The sequence below is a fragment of the Pseudopipra pipra genome, chromosome 2 (genome assembly GCF_036250125.1).
Source record: "Pseudopipra pipra isolate bDixPip1 chromosome 2, bDixPip1.hap1, whole genome shotgun sequence".
NCBI lineage: Eukaryota > Metazoa > Chordata > Aves > Passeriformes > Pipridae > Pseudopipra > Pseudopipra pipra.
Genome location: NC_087550.1, coordinates 26,343,352 through 26,362,887, shown reverse-complemented (window position 1 = coordinate 26,362,887; position 19,536 = coordinate 26,343,352). Strand labels below are relative to the sequence as shown.

The 19,536-nt window shown below is 41.7% G+C and overlaps 1 protein-coding gene across 12 annotated transcripts in view; it reads right to left on the bottom strand.

Annotated features, from left to right (window-relative positions):
* GTF2E1 (general transcription factor IIE subunit 1) overlaps positions 1-19,536 on the bottom strand; it is an 89,032-nt gene that overhangs the window by 44,762 nt on the left and 24,734 nt on the right. For all 12 annotated transcript variants that reach the window (XR_010428119.1, XR_010428115.1, XR_010428116.1 and 9 more), the window contains exon 3: positions 4,395-4,596. Coding sequence is in view for 3 of the 12 variants with exons in the window: in XM_064644500.1 (XP_064500570.1) it covers positions 4,395-4,596 (202 nt within the window). In the remaining 9 variants the exon portion in view is untranslated. The remainder of the gene's footprint in view (positions 1-4,394; positions 4,597-19,536) is intronic.

The following is a 19,536-nucleotide window of genomic DNA, read 5'->3' as shown; positions in this document are numbered from 1 at the left end:
TGGCCTTCACACAGCAACCATATACTGCAGTAAAAAAGCACTAAAGTTTAACTATGGCAGATAGTAGGCCCAGAGACCCAGCATGCTCAGACCTGTGAACTGTTATTAACCACAGGATTCAAGGAGTTAACTCACCAAGAAAAACACAATTCAAACTTTTGCTTGAATTGTGAGTGACAACACACATGATAAGTCACCTCTCCTGTGTTACATAGGAGATCTGTACTATCCACAGATACAGCTTTGGGAGAAGTGGGGAGTCCAGGTAGAAAAGAAAGATGAGAAAGCACCTTCAAACCAGAGGACTAGGGCTGGGCAAAGGAATTTGTATGCTGATGGTGTGCAGGAGGCGGCAAGACAGAAGAACAGCCTTCATTGTGGAAAAGCTGGAGAAGGAAAGGTACTGACTGATGCGAAATGTAAGGCAGTCAAAGCCTGGCCCTCCTTTGCCTCCTGAGAGGAGCTGCAGCCAGCACATTTCCCTCCAGGGCCCCTTCTAGCTCAGGAGACTGAGGGAGAAAAACATTCCTGCTTGGATCTGATAGAAAGAGGACATCAGGTGGAATATTTTCTGCACATGATGATGGCAATGAGCCCAAAATACTCTCTGGCCTGTGTTGCTACATATGCATAGATCAGGGAAAGCAGCTGAATGGAAACTCACTGGTCTAGGGGTGGGGAAAGCCAAATGTGACTGTTCCTCTACTTCAGAATATTTCATCTTTTCAGAGAAACAGATCTGCTGCAGACTGTACCCACCCTCAGACATATAATTTCAGTCATCTGACTGCCAGTGGTACTTAGGGCTTTTCATAAGTAACAGCCCTGTCTCAACTCCTCCTCTTGTCCAGAGCAAATCCACCAGGGATAATGAATGATGCCAGCTGAGCTGACAGTTGTCATCAGTGAGCACAGTTCAGTTACTGTTGTCTACTCAATGACCTTTACTCCAACCAGGAAGCTTAAAATAAAGTTGCAGTTGGAGAGGTCCTGAATAATATGCAGGTTTTTTTAGTTCAGCAAGGACTTACCCACTGCTTGATGAGCTAATTCTGCTGGATTTTTAGGGGGAAACAGTGAAGGGAAAATAGACAGGTAGGTGAACATCTCTCTCCCCCAGATAAAAAACACTGGTGCTTTGTTCCACAGTTTGGATTGAGGGCTACTCACAGCCTCTCAGTAGTGATTTTGCTGGGCTCTGTTAGCAAAATGCTTCACAGCATCTGTGTTAGCATGTGTCCATACACTTAGCAGTTCTCTCCTGCAGCCAGCTCTGCTAGGAGAGCTTCACAGCAGCCTTGAATCTTGGGGCAGAAGGCTCATGCGCATGTGTTGCTTATATAACCTAAGGAACCACACAGAGACCTTCTTCCCAGCGTGTTATTTCAAGTGTTGGTACCTTTCAGCTCTCCAAGACAGGCGTGTGTTCTGTGAAAAGCGCCACTCTGCTTCCCACACAATAGAAATCTCTAACTAGCGTTTCCCTGACAATTTTATGTAATCCACTTTCCTCACAAGATGCACAATGCAGCTCTCCCCCAAGCTCTCCCTCCCCATGACTACAGCGTGATAGCTAAATACTCAGTGCCAGGAACTACCCAATAATACTTTTGCACAGAGGCCCCTGTAACTGTGCTTGAAATCGACTTTTTTCCTACATGGTATCATTTCACAGCGAAACACTTATTCCACGATGTCAGGAATGTTTCAAAAATGAAAGTAACAGTTCTAAGAGACACCTACAGTACTAATTACTTCAACTGATCAACTGCAATGTCCCACACTGAGATGGAACCATCTAGACACTTGCTGTCCACTTTTGGAGCCCAGTGAGCTTTGCAAATGTGCCTCAGTTTACTGCTTTGTATCTTGAGTGACACTGTCTGTAGACATGAGCAACACCTTAAAACTACCTGAACAGGGGAATACTCCTTTCTGCAAGAAGAGAACTTACGTTCAGCAACTCTATTCCAAAGTACAGGATTAGCCACCACGGATCAGGCGCCAGGTGCATGAGCTGCCTTACAGGCAGCACAGAGCAGATGAAAGGACTGCACTGTTAAACCTCTCTCTAAGATCCATGATCTGCTTTTTCCTCACCTTGGTCTAGACTTCACATGGCCACCTTGCAGTCAGGAACTGTGGCAGCTCAGTGGCCCAGATGTGGCTACATTTGCTCTGTTACCCATCAGTTGTTTTATTCACTCTGATGGAAATCCCTTAATGAGTGGTTTAGCTGCCTTTAAAGGCAACATAAATAGTCTTTGACATAGCTGAGGTATGGCCCACAGAAACCACACTGTGCAATGGGCAAACAACTTGAAATTTTCATCTCAATCCTGCCCAGACTATTAAGGTCTTGCATAATGGGGATAACTCTTTTTTTGCCATATCTGAAATAAAACACTTTTTCACTGTGCTGCTCTTAAGAGCTTCAACCTCACAACAGACAACCCATGGTTCCTGACAGCATGACCACAGAAAATTAATTCTGTGAAGATTTTTTGTTAATTGAAATCATGCTATTTTGACACAAGAAAATAGAGGGGTTATTAAAATCCGTAATTTTTTGAAAACCACAGAGAAGGGCTTAAGTAAAGCAGGTTTATTATGAAACCTGTGGGGCTAATTCATGCTTTGCCAAGATTAAGAAAATTAACAGCCTCTTAGAAAAATATAAATGAAGATCTACCCAGTTCCCCAAGGCAGGTGCATGACAGTTATGCAATGTCAGTGCTGTGGCTTAGAGCTCCTAAAAACTCTCCTGAACATACATAAGTTGCCTGTGTCAGTGCAAAGAGAAGATGCAGGCATTTTGTGACCTTTTCTGTTTGTTTCAGAATCACCAAATGTCAGTTTTGTCAATGATTTTAGACACTCAAAACTCCATAAAAACAGAGAGAATAAATAACCCAGGGTTTGGCACTTTGAAAAAATCTCACAGCAGTGCTTCCATGGAATTAGCTGCTTTGAATTAATGAGAGTTAATAAATAATTAAATCATTGTATGTACTGAAGCAAGTTGTGCTCAAGTAAGCATTTAAAAGGCTGCCTATTTATTTTGTCATTCCTTTCACAGAGTAATTAATCATTTACAATGTTTTTTAAGTATTTAAGAGTCAAGTAAGTGGGCGCTGCTATTTAATCATGGGACTGCACCAGGCTTCTGCTGTGATAATTTCCTGTACACAAAAGGGGAAGACTGAGAAATTACTCTCTTTTTGGTAGGGTTATCCCAGTTCTACTACTTAAACTACAGAAGAGAGATTTTAAAACAAAGTCTAGTGATTCAGCTCGGGTATAAAGGCTTCAAGGATTCCCCATTATCACCAGACATGCTGAGCAACCTTGGGAAAATCTCTTCCATTCTTTATATTGCTTCTGTTTTTCTATCAGAATGATGAGGAAAAATAGCTACCTTCTTGGCTAGAAAAAGCCTATGAATAGACAAAGAATTTTTATTATATTAATTAGAAACTGTCTAGCATGAATATATGAGGCACATTCTCTCTCAAGGTTAGCCTGAGAGAAAAAAAGTGTATTCTGCTCGCTCTCCCATTAACTAAAGCCAAGCACCTCAAGGCACTGTGGGAATGCATCCCCTCATGTTACATTTTTTTCCCCTGTGTTAATTAATTTTTTTTAAATACAGTGAAGTGCATCACATTTCACAAGAACTGACAGAACTGACAGCTCCCCACATCTTTCTGCATTATTTAAACATCATCTGTTTTTGTACAGCTAGGAATGTTCTGGAAGAAAGTGTCATTTCCATAGGTAAGAACATTTTAAGGAGTTTTTGACTCCAACATGGTTTCCTCCCAAAAAGGTGTGTAACAAGTTGGGGAAAATCAGAAGAAAAAAAAATCCCTTATTACAAGTAAAGTCTTCAAAGTAGAATGTTGTAATATGTGGATTTGAAGTAAAAGGTGTAGACTGCAGACAGCTTAGTTTCAAAAGCCGTGTAGAAGCAAAATAAATAGATGAAAGATAAGTGCTTGAGAGAAAGAAGACAGCATAGATGGCACCTTCAGAGTTTTGTCAAGGGGCTGCAGTTTGCATTTTTTAAATACTGAGGCAAGGCCTTGGTATGCATACCAGCCGCAGCACAGCAAGCAGCAGGCAATTCAAGCATCCCACCTCACAGAAAACTACATGCAGGAAGCTGACCAGAAGAACAGCCATCTGCCTTGTTTAGTAAAAAATGGTTACAGCCCTTTGTCTCCTTATAAACCACACATTCCTTGGGGAATCTGTTAGTTTCTTGCACAGTTGGTGCTGAACAAGTAAGTCCTCAATGCAGCCAGAGACTGCACAAGGTTTAGGAAAGCCCCACAGAAAGGAGCACACTACAAGGAAGCAGTGCAGTGAGAGAAGACCAGGCGGGTTCCCACCTCTGCTTCAGGGCAGGAATCTCTGTGGGTTCTGGCTCCAGGATTTCATAGGCTAAGTTAACGTCTTCCGTCTCACGAAGCAGCGCATAGATGGGCTCAATCTGCTCATTAAATCTTGCAACGAGTGTCCTTGCATCCTTTTTGGGCATTGCCGACTCATCTTCTTCCACTTCAGTCTCACAGAAGGTACAGCGGAAAGTTCCTAAAACGAGAAAAGTTGCTCAGTGTTGGAAGGAAACAGGAGGCCTGGCTCTTCACACAGCCTTCCCAACAGCAGTGCCTTGCTGTTTCCTCAGCTTGATGCTAAGTAGCTTTTCTCCCCCAAAAATCCCTTCCCACACATGGTGTACCTGGTTATAATTTAAGCAGACAACAAAGCAAGCATTTTGATACCATCTAGTGATACCCAGTTGGGTACAGTTTCTCGCTCTGAAAAGCCCGGATGGGCTGCAGTACCTCTACGGAGACATCCTAATCTCTCTCCCTCTTTCTTGCTGCACATTTTAAATGTCAGCTACGACTGGGCTGTGATAAAAAGCTATACAATATCCTCTAAGGAGTTCAAATATCATCCGTTTCAGTTGCTTGCACTGGTATCTCCCTGGCCACACCAACAGGCTCATTTCCCAGTGAAACAGTGTAATTTTACACTGCACTAACCAGCCTGCAGTAACTGCTCATATAACCATTGTCACTCTGCAAATACTGCAAAAAAAAGATGGCTTCTCCTTCTGTTTCAGGGTTAAAATAGGGAAAATAGTCATTACTGCAAGCAACAAATGCAAAAACTTATCCCACCCGACTCCCATATTAACTTTTTAAAATTAAGAATGGTAAGATAAGAATTGTGTGAATGGCAATTAAGAATAAGTTTGTTTTACAGACCTTGTCAGGACCTATAAAAACAGGTCAAACATAAAGGCAACTGAAATGTCTGCATGGCAAAGCAGTTACAACAAACCTACTGAACTCCTGCACAGCCAGCTTTTTGGTTTCATTGCTCCATCTGTGAGCAGGACCCTTGGGGCAGTACATGCACAGTAGGATCTTACCATATGGTCTGCTATGAGGGGAGCAGCACAGTGTAATGACTTAGTCTTGCAAGTGCTGGACTAAGAACATACCACTGCCACCTCAGAACATTACATACAGAGTGATGCTCACAGGCTTCTTGATTTCTCTTGCCTGTGGGTGATATTTTTTATTTATCCATTCTGTGACACCTATGCACATCTAGCATCACCTCTCAATACTCTAACAAAGAAATGAAAACATCTTTTTATCTACAGGGAAGCCTGAGGATAGGCCCTGTCATGGAAATGGTAATCTTATGTCTAAAAATCAGAATTAGAATCACTATTGAAGCCTGCTATTATCACCAATGCTATGTACAAACACAGTCAAAAGAACAGGGTTTGCCCAGAGCACTTGGGCATAATGTAATGAGACAGGCTGGCAAGCCAGGGCTTCTGGTATCTTGGTTTGCTGCTTACACTGATTTGCTAGTCTTGTGACTTCATTTTTCAGCACACCACCTTCTCTGCCTATAATACAGCGATAAAAACAGACCTAACTTCTTCAGGGACGGCTGTGAGGGCTAGACAATGCTTGCACACTTCTCGGGAAGCACAGAAAAGCTGTTTACAACAGGAGGTAGATCTGTTGCCTCTCACCACAGTCTGCAGAGATGCAGTTTTCGACCTTGACACCATCTGAAGTAGCTTCTGCTCATTGTCACTCAGAAATTAATGCATGTTGTGTATGTGGCCTCTAATATGTACACATTTCCTGCAATAAACCCTCTCTTTAGAAAGTTTGTCTTATCGACAAGTAAAAGCTAGAGGACCCAACAACAGCAGTATGCAAAGTAAAAGATAAGTGGATAAAGTGCTCTTCTCTCCCATCCAAGCATGAAACACTCTGCTTATGTTTTCTCCAGGCTGTAAAAACTGTCCCTGCTGATTCAAAGCTGTACATTATATAAGCTAGCAGCCTGGAAAAAACTGAAACCAAAGTTTGGTCCCCTTATCCCACATCTGAGGCTATTGATGTGACAGAAGTTAAATCAATTTAAAATAATTAGCACATCTCACTGCCCATAATGGACTAAGGGAGCAAACACAGGTTAATGAAGAAAACACCCCTCTTTTTACACCCCCCCGTAAGTCCTGTTACATGTTCCTGAGACGGCTCAGACTTTTCACGCTTCCATCTGTGAACCCCATGAGTATCTGCTAAAGATTAAGATCATAGGGAGAATGGTTCCAATTCAGAGTACTAAAAAATCAGAAAGTACATACAGCTCTAATGAAACAGAACTCCTAAAGCTATCATGGATTTGCTGCAATTTCCACCCCTCAGGGTTCTTAATAAGTAAAAAAAGTTAATAGATGAATTATATAAAGAATCTGGGAATGGGTGAAATGACAAGCTTCCTCCATTAATATGCTGATTTTTTTCAAGGTGATGCAGCATTTCACAATAGGCATATGTGATTAGAGAACTGGGAAGCTGCTTTGCCATGGCAGATGGCATTTACATGTTGCAAACCTCTTTTGTTAAACTTTTAAGAGGTCACAAAATGTCACCAAAGCTTTTATGACATGGCACATCACATCAGCAGTGACACATGTTCCTTTCAGATACGAATTGCATGTGACAAACATGAAGTGGAAGCCATCCAAAGGCTAAAAATGGCAATGTTTCCATTCCAACTATGCATTTCTTCCTTCAGCCTTAACACAATTTATAGTTTTTCAATTCAAATAGGAATAAACCAGGACAAATAAACCAGGACAAATAGACATCCTGGAGCAGAGAGACATGAGGTTTTTCTGCATCTCAGAAATGCTAATGAAGAGCACATACATCCCCTCCTTTGCACACGTGCTCAGGCATTCAACAGACCTCTCTGGCTGCATGCTAAAAACCAGCCATCTGAAAGAGATCTCCTCATGTTCCCAGACTCTCCAGGACAGATACGCTGGTAATCTGGCTCCTCAAGGCTTACTAAGATTAAAGCAGTTCAAACTCTGAAGTACAGGGCCAGAATATTTAGAGATAATTCCTAATGACTTGATTTCACTTGAGAGAAGGAAAAGGTCAACCACCTACACACACTGAACGCAGGATGTCCAAGCGTGCATGCTGCATCTGCTACAATTAACACATTTAACTGGCTACGACTCCTGAGCCTGAGCCCAGGCCCTGCTCACATCCTTCTCAAAGGGTTCAAGTCTCAACTCCTGCCCAACAAGGTGTGTTCCTTCCACTCTGTCCTTTGGGATGCTGTTCCAGACTCTCACTACTCTCTTAAAAATTATTTAATTTTCAACCTCAACTTATTCCCCTTCATCTTAAACCTAATGACTGTTGTGTCAAAAACTGTATCTCAGCTCAGCCAGCTTCTATCTTGTAGGTATATTTAAAAACTGCTGTCTTACTCATCTCATACTGGCCCATTTTGCAAGGCCACACATTTTTCTCTACCTTTTAAAACTGGTCACCCACTCCTCTAGCAGCCTTAACAGTCTCATTGGGCCCTTTCTCCACTTGGCTCTCACCTTTCTGCTGTGGAGATGGAAGTATAGAAGTGTCCAGATGGATTCTCCCAATAGCCCAGTGGCATTAGTGCTTCCCTGATAGCCACCAAGACATTTTAAGATCACAGAGTAACAAACCATGAAAGCACTGTCTCAATTATCACAAGATCTAGCAAAGCTTCCAGATCTTTCTCCTCTGTAGTTTCCAGCTGATGAACTCCATGTTTATAGCAGACATTTGCATGAGATGCTAGGTATGTGACACTGTACTTCAGAGTATAATCTTTCAGCTCCTTTTTATTCCTCCAGCCTTCATCCTCATCCAATTCTTTATTCTTGACTGCATCACAAAACATTAAGCTAATTTATTTTCAAAATCTCCCACAACCTTCTTTTAGAAGTAGCATTATTACCATTACATGGAGAGTGAGCTAAGGCACAGATGGCACAATTTCAGAAGTATCTGCTGATTTGAGCAGTACTTGATTTGAGATGCCTAAGAAATGCTTTTCTGAAACTTCTATTTGAGAACAGAGCATGCAGTATTTTTACTAATCTTCTTCCAGGCTCTAGAATTGGGCATCTCAGTTAGGTACAGTTAGGTACAACACCTAATGATAGCCTTTGAAAAGTTTAGCTTAAAATGGCAAATGGCTAGTTCAACTTCACACAAATTCAGCTGGCCTGGAGGATCAGATCACATTCCTGTGGCTACTACAGCCATTTTCTTCAAGTAATCCCCTGACTCTCACAGTGCATTTTTCCTTCTTTTTCAGCAAGCCAGACAAAAAGTGCCTTATATGCACACAACTCCTCTCTCTTATTGAGCAAAGCATATGGGGTGGTGGTAGAGAATCATGTCATAGAGAAAAAGTTACAGGATGCACAAGCAGCTTTAGTTTCAGCACTCCCTAACGCTGAGTGCTTCATTTGATGTTAAAATGAGAGTATTAAGACCCCGAGGAAAGGATGAGAGTTTCCTAGGTTCCTACCAACAGGAAGCCAGACAAATGCCTCCCACAATGTGATGTTGTGCCAACAGCCATATGGTTCATTTGCAGACCTGGAGTCCTCAGTTCTGCCCAGGCCTCCACCTGGGAAGACGACGACCTGCCCGTGCTGCAGGGGGAGCAGGATGCCTTGCCAGCTTGCTTTCTGGTAACAAAGGGAGGATGAGAAGGAAACAGCTTTGGTTCTGCTCTAGCTTCTTAAAAGAGAAGTGGTTTGTGGGAACCTGTTATCCTACCCACTAGCCCGATGCCTGAGGTTTTCTACTCAGCTCTTCCCATCTGCTCCCATCCCAGTTCTGGGCTTTTCCCCTCTCTGATGGTCCTTTTCTGCCTGCTAGCGAGTCTATCTAGTCCTGCTTTCTCAGCCTGGGCTTTTCTCACTTCTCAAACTTCTCTGTCCATTCTTCTTTTCCTGGGCTTCTTTTTCCAATTTCAACCCCTCCCCATTCCCGTGCCTCTGTGCCCTCAGCTCTCAGATCAGTTAATTCTGCCTCTTGATTTGAGCTCTGGTCATCAAACTAATTTCCTGTTTCAAGCCAGAGAAATGGAAGATCTTTTCACAGTAGAACCTGTCATTCAGAACAGTATTACACAGGCAAAAGAATACACATTTCTCTGGTCTCCCCTACTTTCTCATCAGCTCATTCTTCAATACAACCAGATTTTTTTTTAATTCAATTTTCCTAAGCAATTTAAATTTAGTCAGATGCACAGAATGAGAAAAACTCAGCATACACTAAGTGTTTGACAAAGTTTAGAACAGAACAAAAATCACAGAGCAATTCCTATGCCTGCCCTCCACAAACGATCCAAACTCATGTAATGGAAATACTTAGCAAACTATGTAATAGACAGTGCTATCGGTACAAATTATAATTAACTTCTCTTCATTTCTCATTGATTTTCAAGATTTAGAGGACTATTTAAAACAGCACCTAAAGGCATGTCTCTCGTGAATCACTAAAGACACAAATAGTAGGCCATGTGGCTACAACAGACCTGGATCATTAGCTAAGATAACATAATCTACCTTAGGATATAAGGATACTTACCTACGAGAAATAGGAACCTGAGGGGTTAAATTGAAGCAAATAGAGTTTTAATGATCTTAATGGACTGAGCTAGTAACAGAGCTAATTGTTAAAACAGCTGATTGTTAACTGGATTAATGATAGTACAGATAAGACAGTAGGAGCTGTTGTTCCTTAGTGATGCCCAAACTTAAACACACTTCTCTGCCCTCATCAAACTGTTCTCACTTTCTCAATGAGAAAGCAACTCAGTGTGTCTGAGTGGAAAACGCACTCCTGCCACATAGAAAGATGAGTCTCCTGTCAATTTTATCAGGTAGTGCTTCCCTGGCCCCATCTCTCTTCCTCTACTGGAAACCTATAGACCTAAGTACATTCGTATTCACATTCAACTTCCAAAAATGCAGCTGCTTTAAGAAAAAATAGAGAAATTCACCAATATAATCTGTCTCCTGAACACCACAGCAATATACCATTCTCTCTTGCAAGTGTTTCTACACATGCTTTAAAAGAGCTGGTTACAGAGCATAGTGAGTTACATAAAACATAATGTCACATCTCATCTTTCTGAAACAGGTTTCATGGTCCACTGGATCTCAAGCTCTTGGGGACCCTCCACAGACCAGGGCTGACTGCAGTACTCTCTCTTGAAATGTGACACAGAAAGTGCAAGTTTTTATATTAGTCCTGTTTGGGAAAGCCCAGAGCAGACCCTGTTGTCAGAGCTTCTTACAGTATGAAAACAAACACCGGACCATGTGTAGAAAGTATCAACATTTTGGGAAGATTCATTAACCCCACTTCTGGAATAAAACATCCAGCTTTGCTATTGCAACCCAAAACGGATCAGGTTCCATCCCATTCGCTTTAAAATTTCTAACTGTAGAGAAGATAAGGTATATTGCGATTGAGATGAGTAGCCTTGGTCAGAGCAGAACATGTGGGTGATCTCTGAAAGCAGAGAACTGAAAAGCACACAGGACAGTGCTGCCCGGAGAAGATGGTCAGTGCAGTGGCTGTATCCTGAAGCGAGTACACAGCACCCTGCAAACAGCACTGCACCCAAATTGTGGCACTCACCGTAGGAGGCCTGAGCAGATGTGAACAAGGACTGCTAAATACAGCACCCTGCCCCCAAAAGTGACAGCTCGCCTAATAGCAGGCTAAGAAACTACAGCATCTTCTCTACCCCTCTCTTCCTTTTCTGAAGAGGCACTACCAGGTACATATGATTAGGATTATGGGCAGGAGGGACAGCAACAACCAATACTACAGGCTGCCTGACATATCCTATTATCAGATCCTACACTGAAATTTGCTAAAACATCTTTTCTATCACGATTCTGCCTCAGAAGAGTGAGGAAGCATGTGGAGTGCACATTTATAAAATGTCAAGCACGGCAGTTCAGCTAAAAATGGGACTAGGAACAAATACTGTAACTAATATTGTTAACTGAAGAGAGATTTTCATCTCTTTATGATTTTTTCCATAGTATCTGAATACCTAAGAAAATTGCATTATCTACTGTTTACAAATGGGATCAAGACTCCACAATGAAGGAAAAAAATTCCTTTTAACTTTATATGCCCCAAATCTAGATCCAGTTTCTCTCATGTCTGTACATATTCTAGTACAACTCTTACTGAGTTAACAGCTATGAGACTGATACTTCTCAGTATCAGACCATAACGTTTTAAGATAGGTTTCTGTAAATTAGAGAATGAGCAATGGTCGTTCATCTGCAAACAGCTTGCTTTCCTTGACCTGCTGTTCGATATGAAATGGGACTGTATGGTGGAGACAGAAGGAAAAAATCCAGGTTCCTGGGACAGCATTCAACTCTCTAGCATACATGTGTAACAGGTTTCGGAAGCAGTCATACATATATACTTCTACCCTCCAAATCAGCCTTTGAAAATGGCTGATTGAAAAAGCTTTTTCTAAGTGCAAAACCCAGTGTTTCATCATACAATTCAACACCATTTCATAACACATGCACACCAAGATACAGTTCTGACTTTTGAGTACCTGAGCCTTAATAATGCTTCTTAAGTATTTTTCTTGTTTAATATAGATTCAGAGTATTGAATTGCCCACCAGGTATCAAACAGAGAGTAAACATTTCATTTGGGATAAATGTCAATCAGTTTCCTTTCAAAGCTTCTATTATCGTGATATAGATGTAGCAGCCACAGCATTTAAGGGCACTTATGCAGTAGCACTATTTCTGATTCAGATGAGGTAATTCTGCCAGAAATGTGTTCAAGAGGTTTCAAAACTGCAACTCACCAACACATAAAAAAAGATCAATTTGTTTGAAAAATAAAAACAAGATGGTAACTTACAACAACAACAAAAACAAGATAAAGGCATACTCTTCAATACACAGTGGGAACAGCAAAAATGAAAGAATTATATTTTATAATTGCCATTAAGCAGTGTCTCACTATAATCAGAAAGAAATTTCACTTAGCCAGTGCATATGTTCATGTATTATTTATTCTTCCTGAGAGCAGTGTGTAAATGTATAAAAACTGAGGGACTGGCAGTCCTGGAAACAGAAGGTCTCTCTGTTAAGCTGCAGAGTGGATTTTACTCAGGCAGTTACATTATTTTAGGCATAATTTGGAAAAATGGTGGTGCTAGAATGTTATTACAGATAGCCAAGAATAGTGTCCAACATTCGTTCTGGAACCTCTCGGCACACAGTGAACCCTGCTGTTAACAATAGAAGGAGAAATTGCTGAGATAAGACACCCTTGGCAACACCTTCAAATACATAAGAAGAGTGTTTTTCTTCCTGGAAAATCTCAAGCATTTAGAGAAACAAAAGGTTTCAGAGGCTTGTTCCAGATTGCCCTGTTTCAGGCAATGGCAAACATGAAAATACTTTCCCCATGCCTGAGATCCATTTACAGAATTACATAATATTCTGAGTTGGAAGGGTCTCACAAGGATTATCAAGTCCAACTCTTAAGAGAAAGGCCCATACAGGGATCGAACCCACAATCTTGGCATTATTAGTACTGTGCCCTAACCAATGGAGCTATTGGCAGCTTATGTTAAACCACCCCAGCACTTCTGATTTTCTGAGGGAGATCTGTTCTTCTATGTTCTCTGTCACTACCAAATCCCTTTAGTATCATACAACAGATTCCCTGTGGAGAGAGATTTACAACTGTGGCACAACTACTATGCTACTTATAGTCAAAAAGGGCTTCAAATTCAATAGATGGTGGCTCAGAAATGGCAACAACTTAAAATCCTTTACTTTCAAATTCTCCTCAGAGCTAAAGTGTAGCAAGAAAAATCTACTCCTACGTGAGCTTTCCCCAACAAAGCTACCAGGGCCACCAACAGAGAACAACAGAAATTAATAAAAAATGAAAAAAAAAGTAAAATGTCATTTTCTCCTCATTCTAATAAACTCCAGATAAAAAGAAGAGTACCCAAGGGAACACACTGTGGATGCCGAGACTTTGCATTTCATGCAAATCTGCTCATGTACACACACAAAATCTATTTAAGAACAAAGAGCAAGAACAAAATCCTTAAACCATGGTCCCAAGACAGTATTTGAAAGGCTAGTGGGGCCAATGTTGAAAGCATGCGTTTCCACACCAGTATTTCAAGCCTTGGGATGGCAGCAGCTGGCAAGAGCAAGAAAGAGGAAGCAGGGCAGTGAGCTCAAGCAAGCACATTGTTTCCAGCTTCATTTTCAGTGGCTTCACATAATGGCATGGGCCAACACCAACAGGACAAGCTGTTCTTCAGTCTGCTTTTCCCTTTTTCTTTTCCAAGAGGTTTTGGAGGCCCTTCACAACAAACAAAAAAGGTTTTTCTGATGTTGGTTACTTAAGAATAAAGACAGTCTATTATCAGAACAGACATCATATTACTCTCCTTTCTGAAGGTCTGAAATAGTTCATGGGCAACATTCACCAGCTATTTACTGGTGTAAGAGATTATGCTCCTACCCTGTAGCTTTTGAAGGTGCCTCAGCAGTGCAAAAATATACAACAGTATGTGATAAGAACAAGTGCCGCTCTCCACTTGAGTTCCTACTAGGAATGTGCAGGATGATGCAAACTAACATTTTCTACTCAACTAAATTGTATTCTCATCTTCTGAATTCTGCACATACCCTTTGCCTGGAAGTGCCACCTCTTAACAGGTGCCTTACACACTATTTGTATAAACCTATTGATTCTTTTCGTATTTCTCACATTTTAGCACAAGAAGCCTCACTTCTTACCTGCCATAAAGAAAACAGGAATACCCATGAATTCTTTTTTGTACCTTTAGATATTCTTTTGGACAGTCATGCCACCCACTGTTCTCTTTCTTCCTTAATGCTATGCCTTTTAAAAACTCCTTTGTGCAAAAGGTCTTTATATTTCACTTTCAAAGGAAACACCCTTCCCCTCTTCCTTGAGAAAATGACACACCACACGAGACAGCCCAAACTGGTCCCAGTACTGCTGCACAAAGGGCCACCTCTCATGGCTGGGAAAGGATTACAGCTGAGCCAGATCCCACCTGCACATAACCCAGGGCTCAGGGCAGAGCTGGCAGAAGAGAATGAAGAGAAATCCAAAGAAGTGTGATGGCAAAGCTTCCTCCAAAGACAGCACTTAGAGCTTAACCACCCTTCTTCCCTTCTCGTCCATGCACAGCCATTAGAGTAATGGGAGCGGCACTGAAAGCTCGGGCAGTGCTTCACAGAGCTGGCAGGAAGAACCCCATTTTCTCATTAAATAGAAGGGAGAACAAATGGAAAGAGAGGCTCCTTGGGACTGAGCTGAGCTCCAAACTGCAGGATGGTGCCAGAATTGCCATGGACAGAAATAATCTGGCAGATTCCAAGTGAAAGAATTGCACAGATGCCAGGAGATAACCTGGAGCACGAAAGGAAGCTAGGACTATAAAAATGTTGGAAAAAAAAATTACGGGAGGGGAATAACAGGGCACAAGGCAAAACATGCAGGAGAAATCGTTGAGGCTGCTCAAATGCTGGCCCATGATATGGAGCAGGATCTCTTGTGAAGCCTGGACTGAGGTCTGGGTAGCTCTCTCCCACAGTGCCTCAGGGAAAGAAGCAACTGAGGAGGTGTACTTTTTACCTTTCCAAATAATGACCTTATGTATCCCTTTCCATGGGAATCACACGGGCCCACACAGGTGAGAGCGACTAAAACAACAGCTTGGCCTACTGAAACAGTCTAAGGTGCCATGGGCTTATGTTAAAAAATTGGATTTCTGTTAACAACCCTTCAAAGACCAAATTCCCAACACTCTCAGCTCTACTACCTGCTTGGAAAGGAGGTGCTAATGTTCTTTTTAGAGGAAAGATATCTCTACAGCTACAGGCAATTTCTGCCTTCTGTACTGCAGTCTCTCATCACAGGTTTCACGGTAAAACTGAGTAATGCACACCAATGGAGCCAGGCACCTCCGCACTGCAGGGTCTGTACAAAACCTCGCCTTACCAGCATCCAACCACCTAAAAAGATTTAAAGGGCAAGCCACCCCATGTGCACATGACTGTTTAAACCAGCCCCTCACTCCAGCAACTTGCATACCAAAACAAGCAGTTTGGAAGGGCAAGGACAATGAAACCAACTGAGTCCCGAGACTGTTTCACTTATTAAAAAAATACGTAACAAAGGACATTTCAGGTGCTAGGGGTGGAAAACAGGAACAGTCTGACCTTCCTGCAGCAGCACACAGAACTGATCAGAAACAAAGCCATCGAGACTAGTTTTCCAATTCAGTCTGACCTATGCACAACAAGAAAAGAGCCAGTAAAGTAATTTATTTCCATTCTTACAATTTGCAACACCAAGCAACAGAAAAGGACTTGTTAGTATCAGGAGTATTTTAACAGTGTTCCTAACTTAAAGATTACTGCTGTTGCAGACAACCCACTAGTGATCTGCCATCTTACTCATGAAACTGTTAGAGAGATATTGATGAAGCTTATAGTAATGCCAGACAAAGCAATAAAAAGCCTCCCTGAATTTGCAAATTTTGAGTACAGAGGCACTACTTCTCTTTATGCCATTCTACCTGATTTCTAACATATCAAATTACATCACCCAAAAAATAAGAGCTGGAGCAGCTTAATTCAGCCTTGCCTTGTTTTCTACTCACTGTTACATACAGAGACTTCATATTAAATTACAACCTAAAAGAGCACTACCTTTTTAAAAGAAAGTATAAAATAAGAACAGATTAAAAATGTAAAGAAATAACCATTTTCATTCCAATTTTTGTATTGCATAATGTATATTTGTGGAGAATGTGCTATTTTTAAGGTAGACTGCACAGACCTGATAGTCTTAGATATATCTTGTATATGATATATTTAATATATCACTTAAAATATCTTCCAAAACAAAGCATAAGTTTTCCATAAATCACATCCCAGTAAAACATATCTTTGGACATCAGACTGGATAGAGTCTGAAAGGAGATGCCATGACAGATAGCCTGGACAATAGAAGCTGAAGATACAAATTAAGAAATTTGGTCTAACAAATGTTACTAGACTAACAAAACAGACTGACAAGTTATCTAAGTGGACTAAATGATGAAAATTTACTGCTGATTTTCATTACAAAACAGTATCCAAAAATGTCCCATTTTATTTCTTAATTTGATCTATCATCTGCTAATTCTTACACCATTTTATTAACTTTTTTTAGTGAAAAAGAAAAAAATTAATAAAGGTAACATGGATAAACTACCCTTCAGATTGCTAAAGCCTCAAAACTCTGATACTGCCTTTCAGCTCAATGGTTTGAGTCAGCTTTCAACTGGTCTGTTTTGTGAGTATATAGAGAATTAAAATTTGTGAAGTGTTCTGAGCATTACAAGTGTCAAGTCCTTTCCTCTGGCATGGATCACAAATCCAAAACAGGGGCATTCATGGATAAAGTTTCATACTATCAATACAGAGAGTGCTTGTGAGAGTCCTATAAACCCATTAAATGTTTTTATTTCTGATGATTTACAATTCCAGCTACAATTCTAGAAATAATTTCAGAAACAAATCCAAGAAGGTGATCAAGATTTCCCAGGTGCTTTTCAGAAGCCAAGCACGCCTGCGGATGGATAAAAGAACATGAGCACGTTAAAAAAACCCAAACCCTAAACACATTCAAGTTTTTCTTTTTATATAGTCTTTTCTCCATCAGAAACTTCTTATATCTTCACAACAAGTGCTTTTCCAACAATTTATTTTACAGAGCTGCTTCTCTGTTCTTCCTTTCCTTTTCTCAGGGGGAGCAGTGGCTTCACTGATCATGTGCCACAACAGCTCCTGATTAATTCTGATAGACAACCAGCAGTTAGCTGGCACATCATCATCATCGCCCTAGGACGAACAATAATCTGCCTCTCCATCTGCTCCCAAATTTATTTTTAACCAGTCATCACTCCCTCCAGTGTGGAGAGTGTGGCAGGCACGGTAGCCTTCCCCCTGGAAGTTTTGTGCTGCGAGTCAGTGTAGAAGCCGAGGGGGGACCGCCCAGTTGCCTGCCCCTGAGCATCCCAGTGGATAGGAAACAGATGGATAAATGCAGCATCAGATGAAGGAAAACTGCATCTTCACCATAGGGGCAAGCAACTGGCTATTCTCTTCCAGCAGATAAAGAATACCTGATGGTTTTTCAGTTCTGTGGGCAAGTTTGATAAGGTCCAAGGACATAGGAGAACTAGGGGAAAGTGATGTATGTTGACTAGTCACTGATGGGAATACGCATGCCTATCTTTCTGAGGCCCACCCAAAATTTCAACACAGAAAAGCTTTTCTGATAACTTCAGTTCGCCTCTGAAAGTTAAAACTATGCAGTGATCACAGACAGACACTGCCCCACGTGAGCTGTGCTGTGGTGCCAGTTAGTCTTAATGTATGACATCCCTTGGGTAGCATGGACTCGGTTCGTTAATTTCCTTTGAAAAGGAGCAGGAAGATGTTACATCTCCAGGGGAAGGGAGCTGGGAGGCGGGGAAAGACATGAGCACAGGCTTGATGAAGTCATAAGGCAGGGAACAGGTTCATTTTGTAACTGCATGGCCCTGCTCGCTGCCTTCACATTCACTTTCAGTACAGTAGTACAGTCCAGGAGGTGGCAATCACAGGGTCACCGTGGCTGTGCCACCGCTCAGAAGTGCTACTGTCACCAGCAAACTGCAGGTGGACAATGTCATATGTGGAAACCGATGTCATATTGTAATAGACTTAAAAAGAAATCGGGTGGAGCTTAAAGCTTTGTACACCTTGTAAAATGAGTAACACATCTGTGATATATCATCAGCAAGATCTGATGATGATTTCCCCACAGAAAACAGGGAGCTGTTGAAAGCAGGGTCTGTGATACAAAGAACTGTCCAAATCTCAGAAGGACAAACACAAAGGTCAAAAAGAAAAGATCTGATAAAGAACAGAAACATGGATGAACCTTAGCAGGTCTCCAGTCCAGCCTCTTGCACAAATGAGGGCAATCAGACTTGACTGCTCATGTCTTGAACCCCTCCAAGGGTGGTGTATTCGTGCTTAATTAAATGTTGAAAATTTTGGTCTGTGGTTGGCCCAGCCACCTGTGAGAGTCTATTCTTTTCCTGCCAAGTTATGAGAAAACAAGCACTGATAAATGAGAACTTTGTCCTTGAAGGAAGCATCTTGTATAAACTATAATTAATTGGTACCTCACTATTGGCTGATGGTCCTTCAAGGGCATTTGAAGGAGAAAGTGAAGAGGAAGGTGATGAAGTAAGCCCCCAGACTCATTTAGGAAAGACCCCCCAAGGTGTATCACACAGGTGTGGGGAAATTCCAGGGTATCCACACGTGCACAGAAGAGATACCACTTAAGGGTATCATTAAGGGGGGAGGGACCGAAGGCCTCTGGCTGGGCAGTGCTGGCCACATCTGTCCAGGCAGATGTTACCAGTTAATTGTATAAAAAACAGATAGGTCGTGCTGGGAGGGGACGCAAGCTTCACATCAAAGGACAGTGTTGCCTCTTGCAGGGATGCCTGCTATCTTGTGAGCCTGTAATTCTAGGCATTCTGGGGTCAGTAAGATAACTTTGTAAGCAACATCTGAGTGAGAGGGGGAGTTGTACTGAGGGCTTATTTTCCTCCCCTTTCCTCTCTCTCGGGTTCTCCTTTTGTTGGCCACCTCTTGGTAATAAATATTGTCTTGTTGAGCTTTCAATGATGTACTGCTTTCAGTTTCAGCATCCTTCCCTGCTACACGTGGAGACCGCACAACAGACAATCTTGCCTGAAGTGAAAAGGCCTTGCATCAGGCTGGACCCTCTCATTTTGCTTTATACCCATCATCTCTTGTCCTCCTACCAGGCACCACTGCGAATATCCTGGCTTTGTCTTCCTGGAGATCTTGTCATTATAAATGGTGAAGGACAGCTATTAGATGTGATGCAATCTGATGCTGGACTGTCCTGCAAAACATCCTCATAAGCAAACCAGGGAGAAAGGCTAAAGGTGAATTGACAATAAGGAGGATGCACAACTGAAAAATATTCTCAG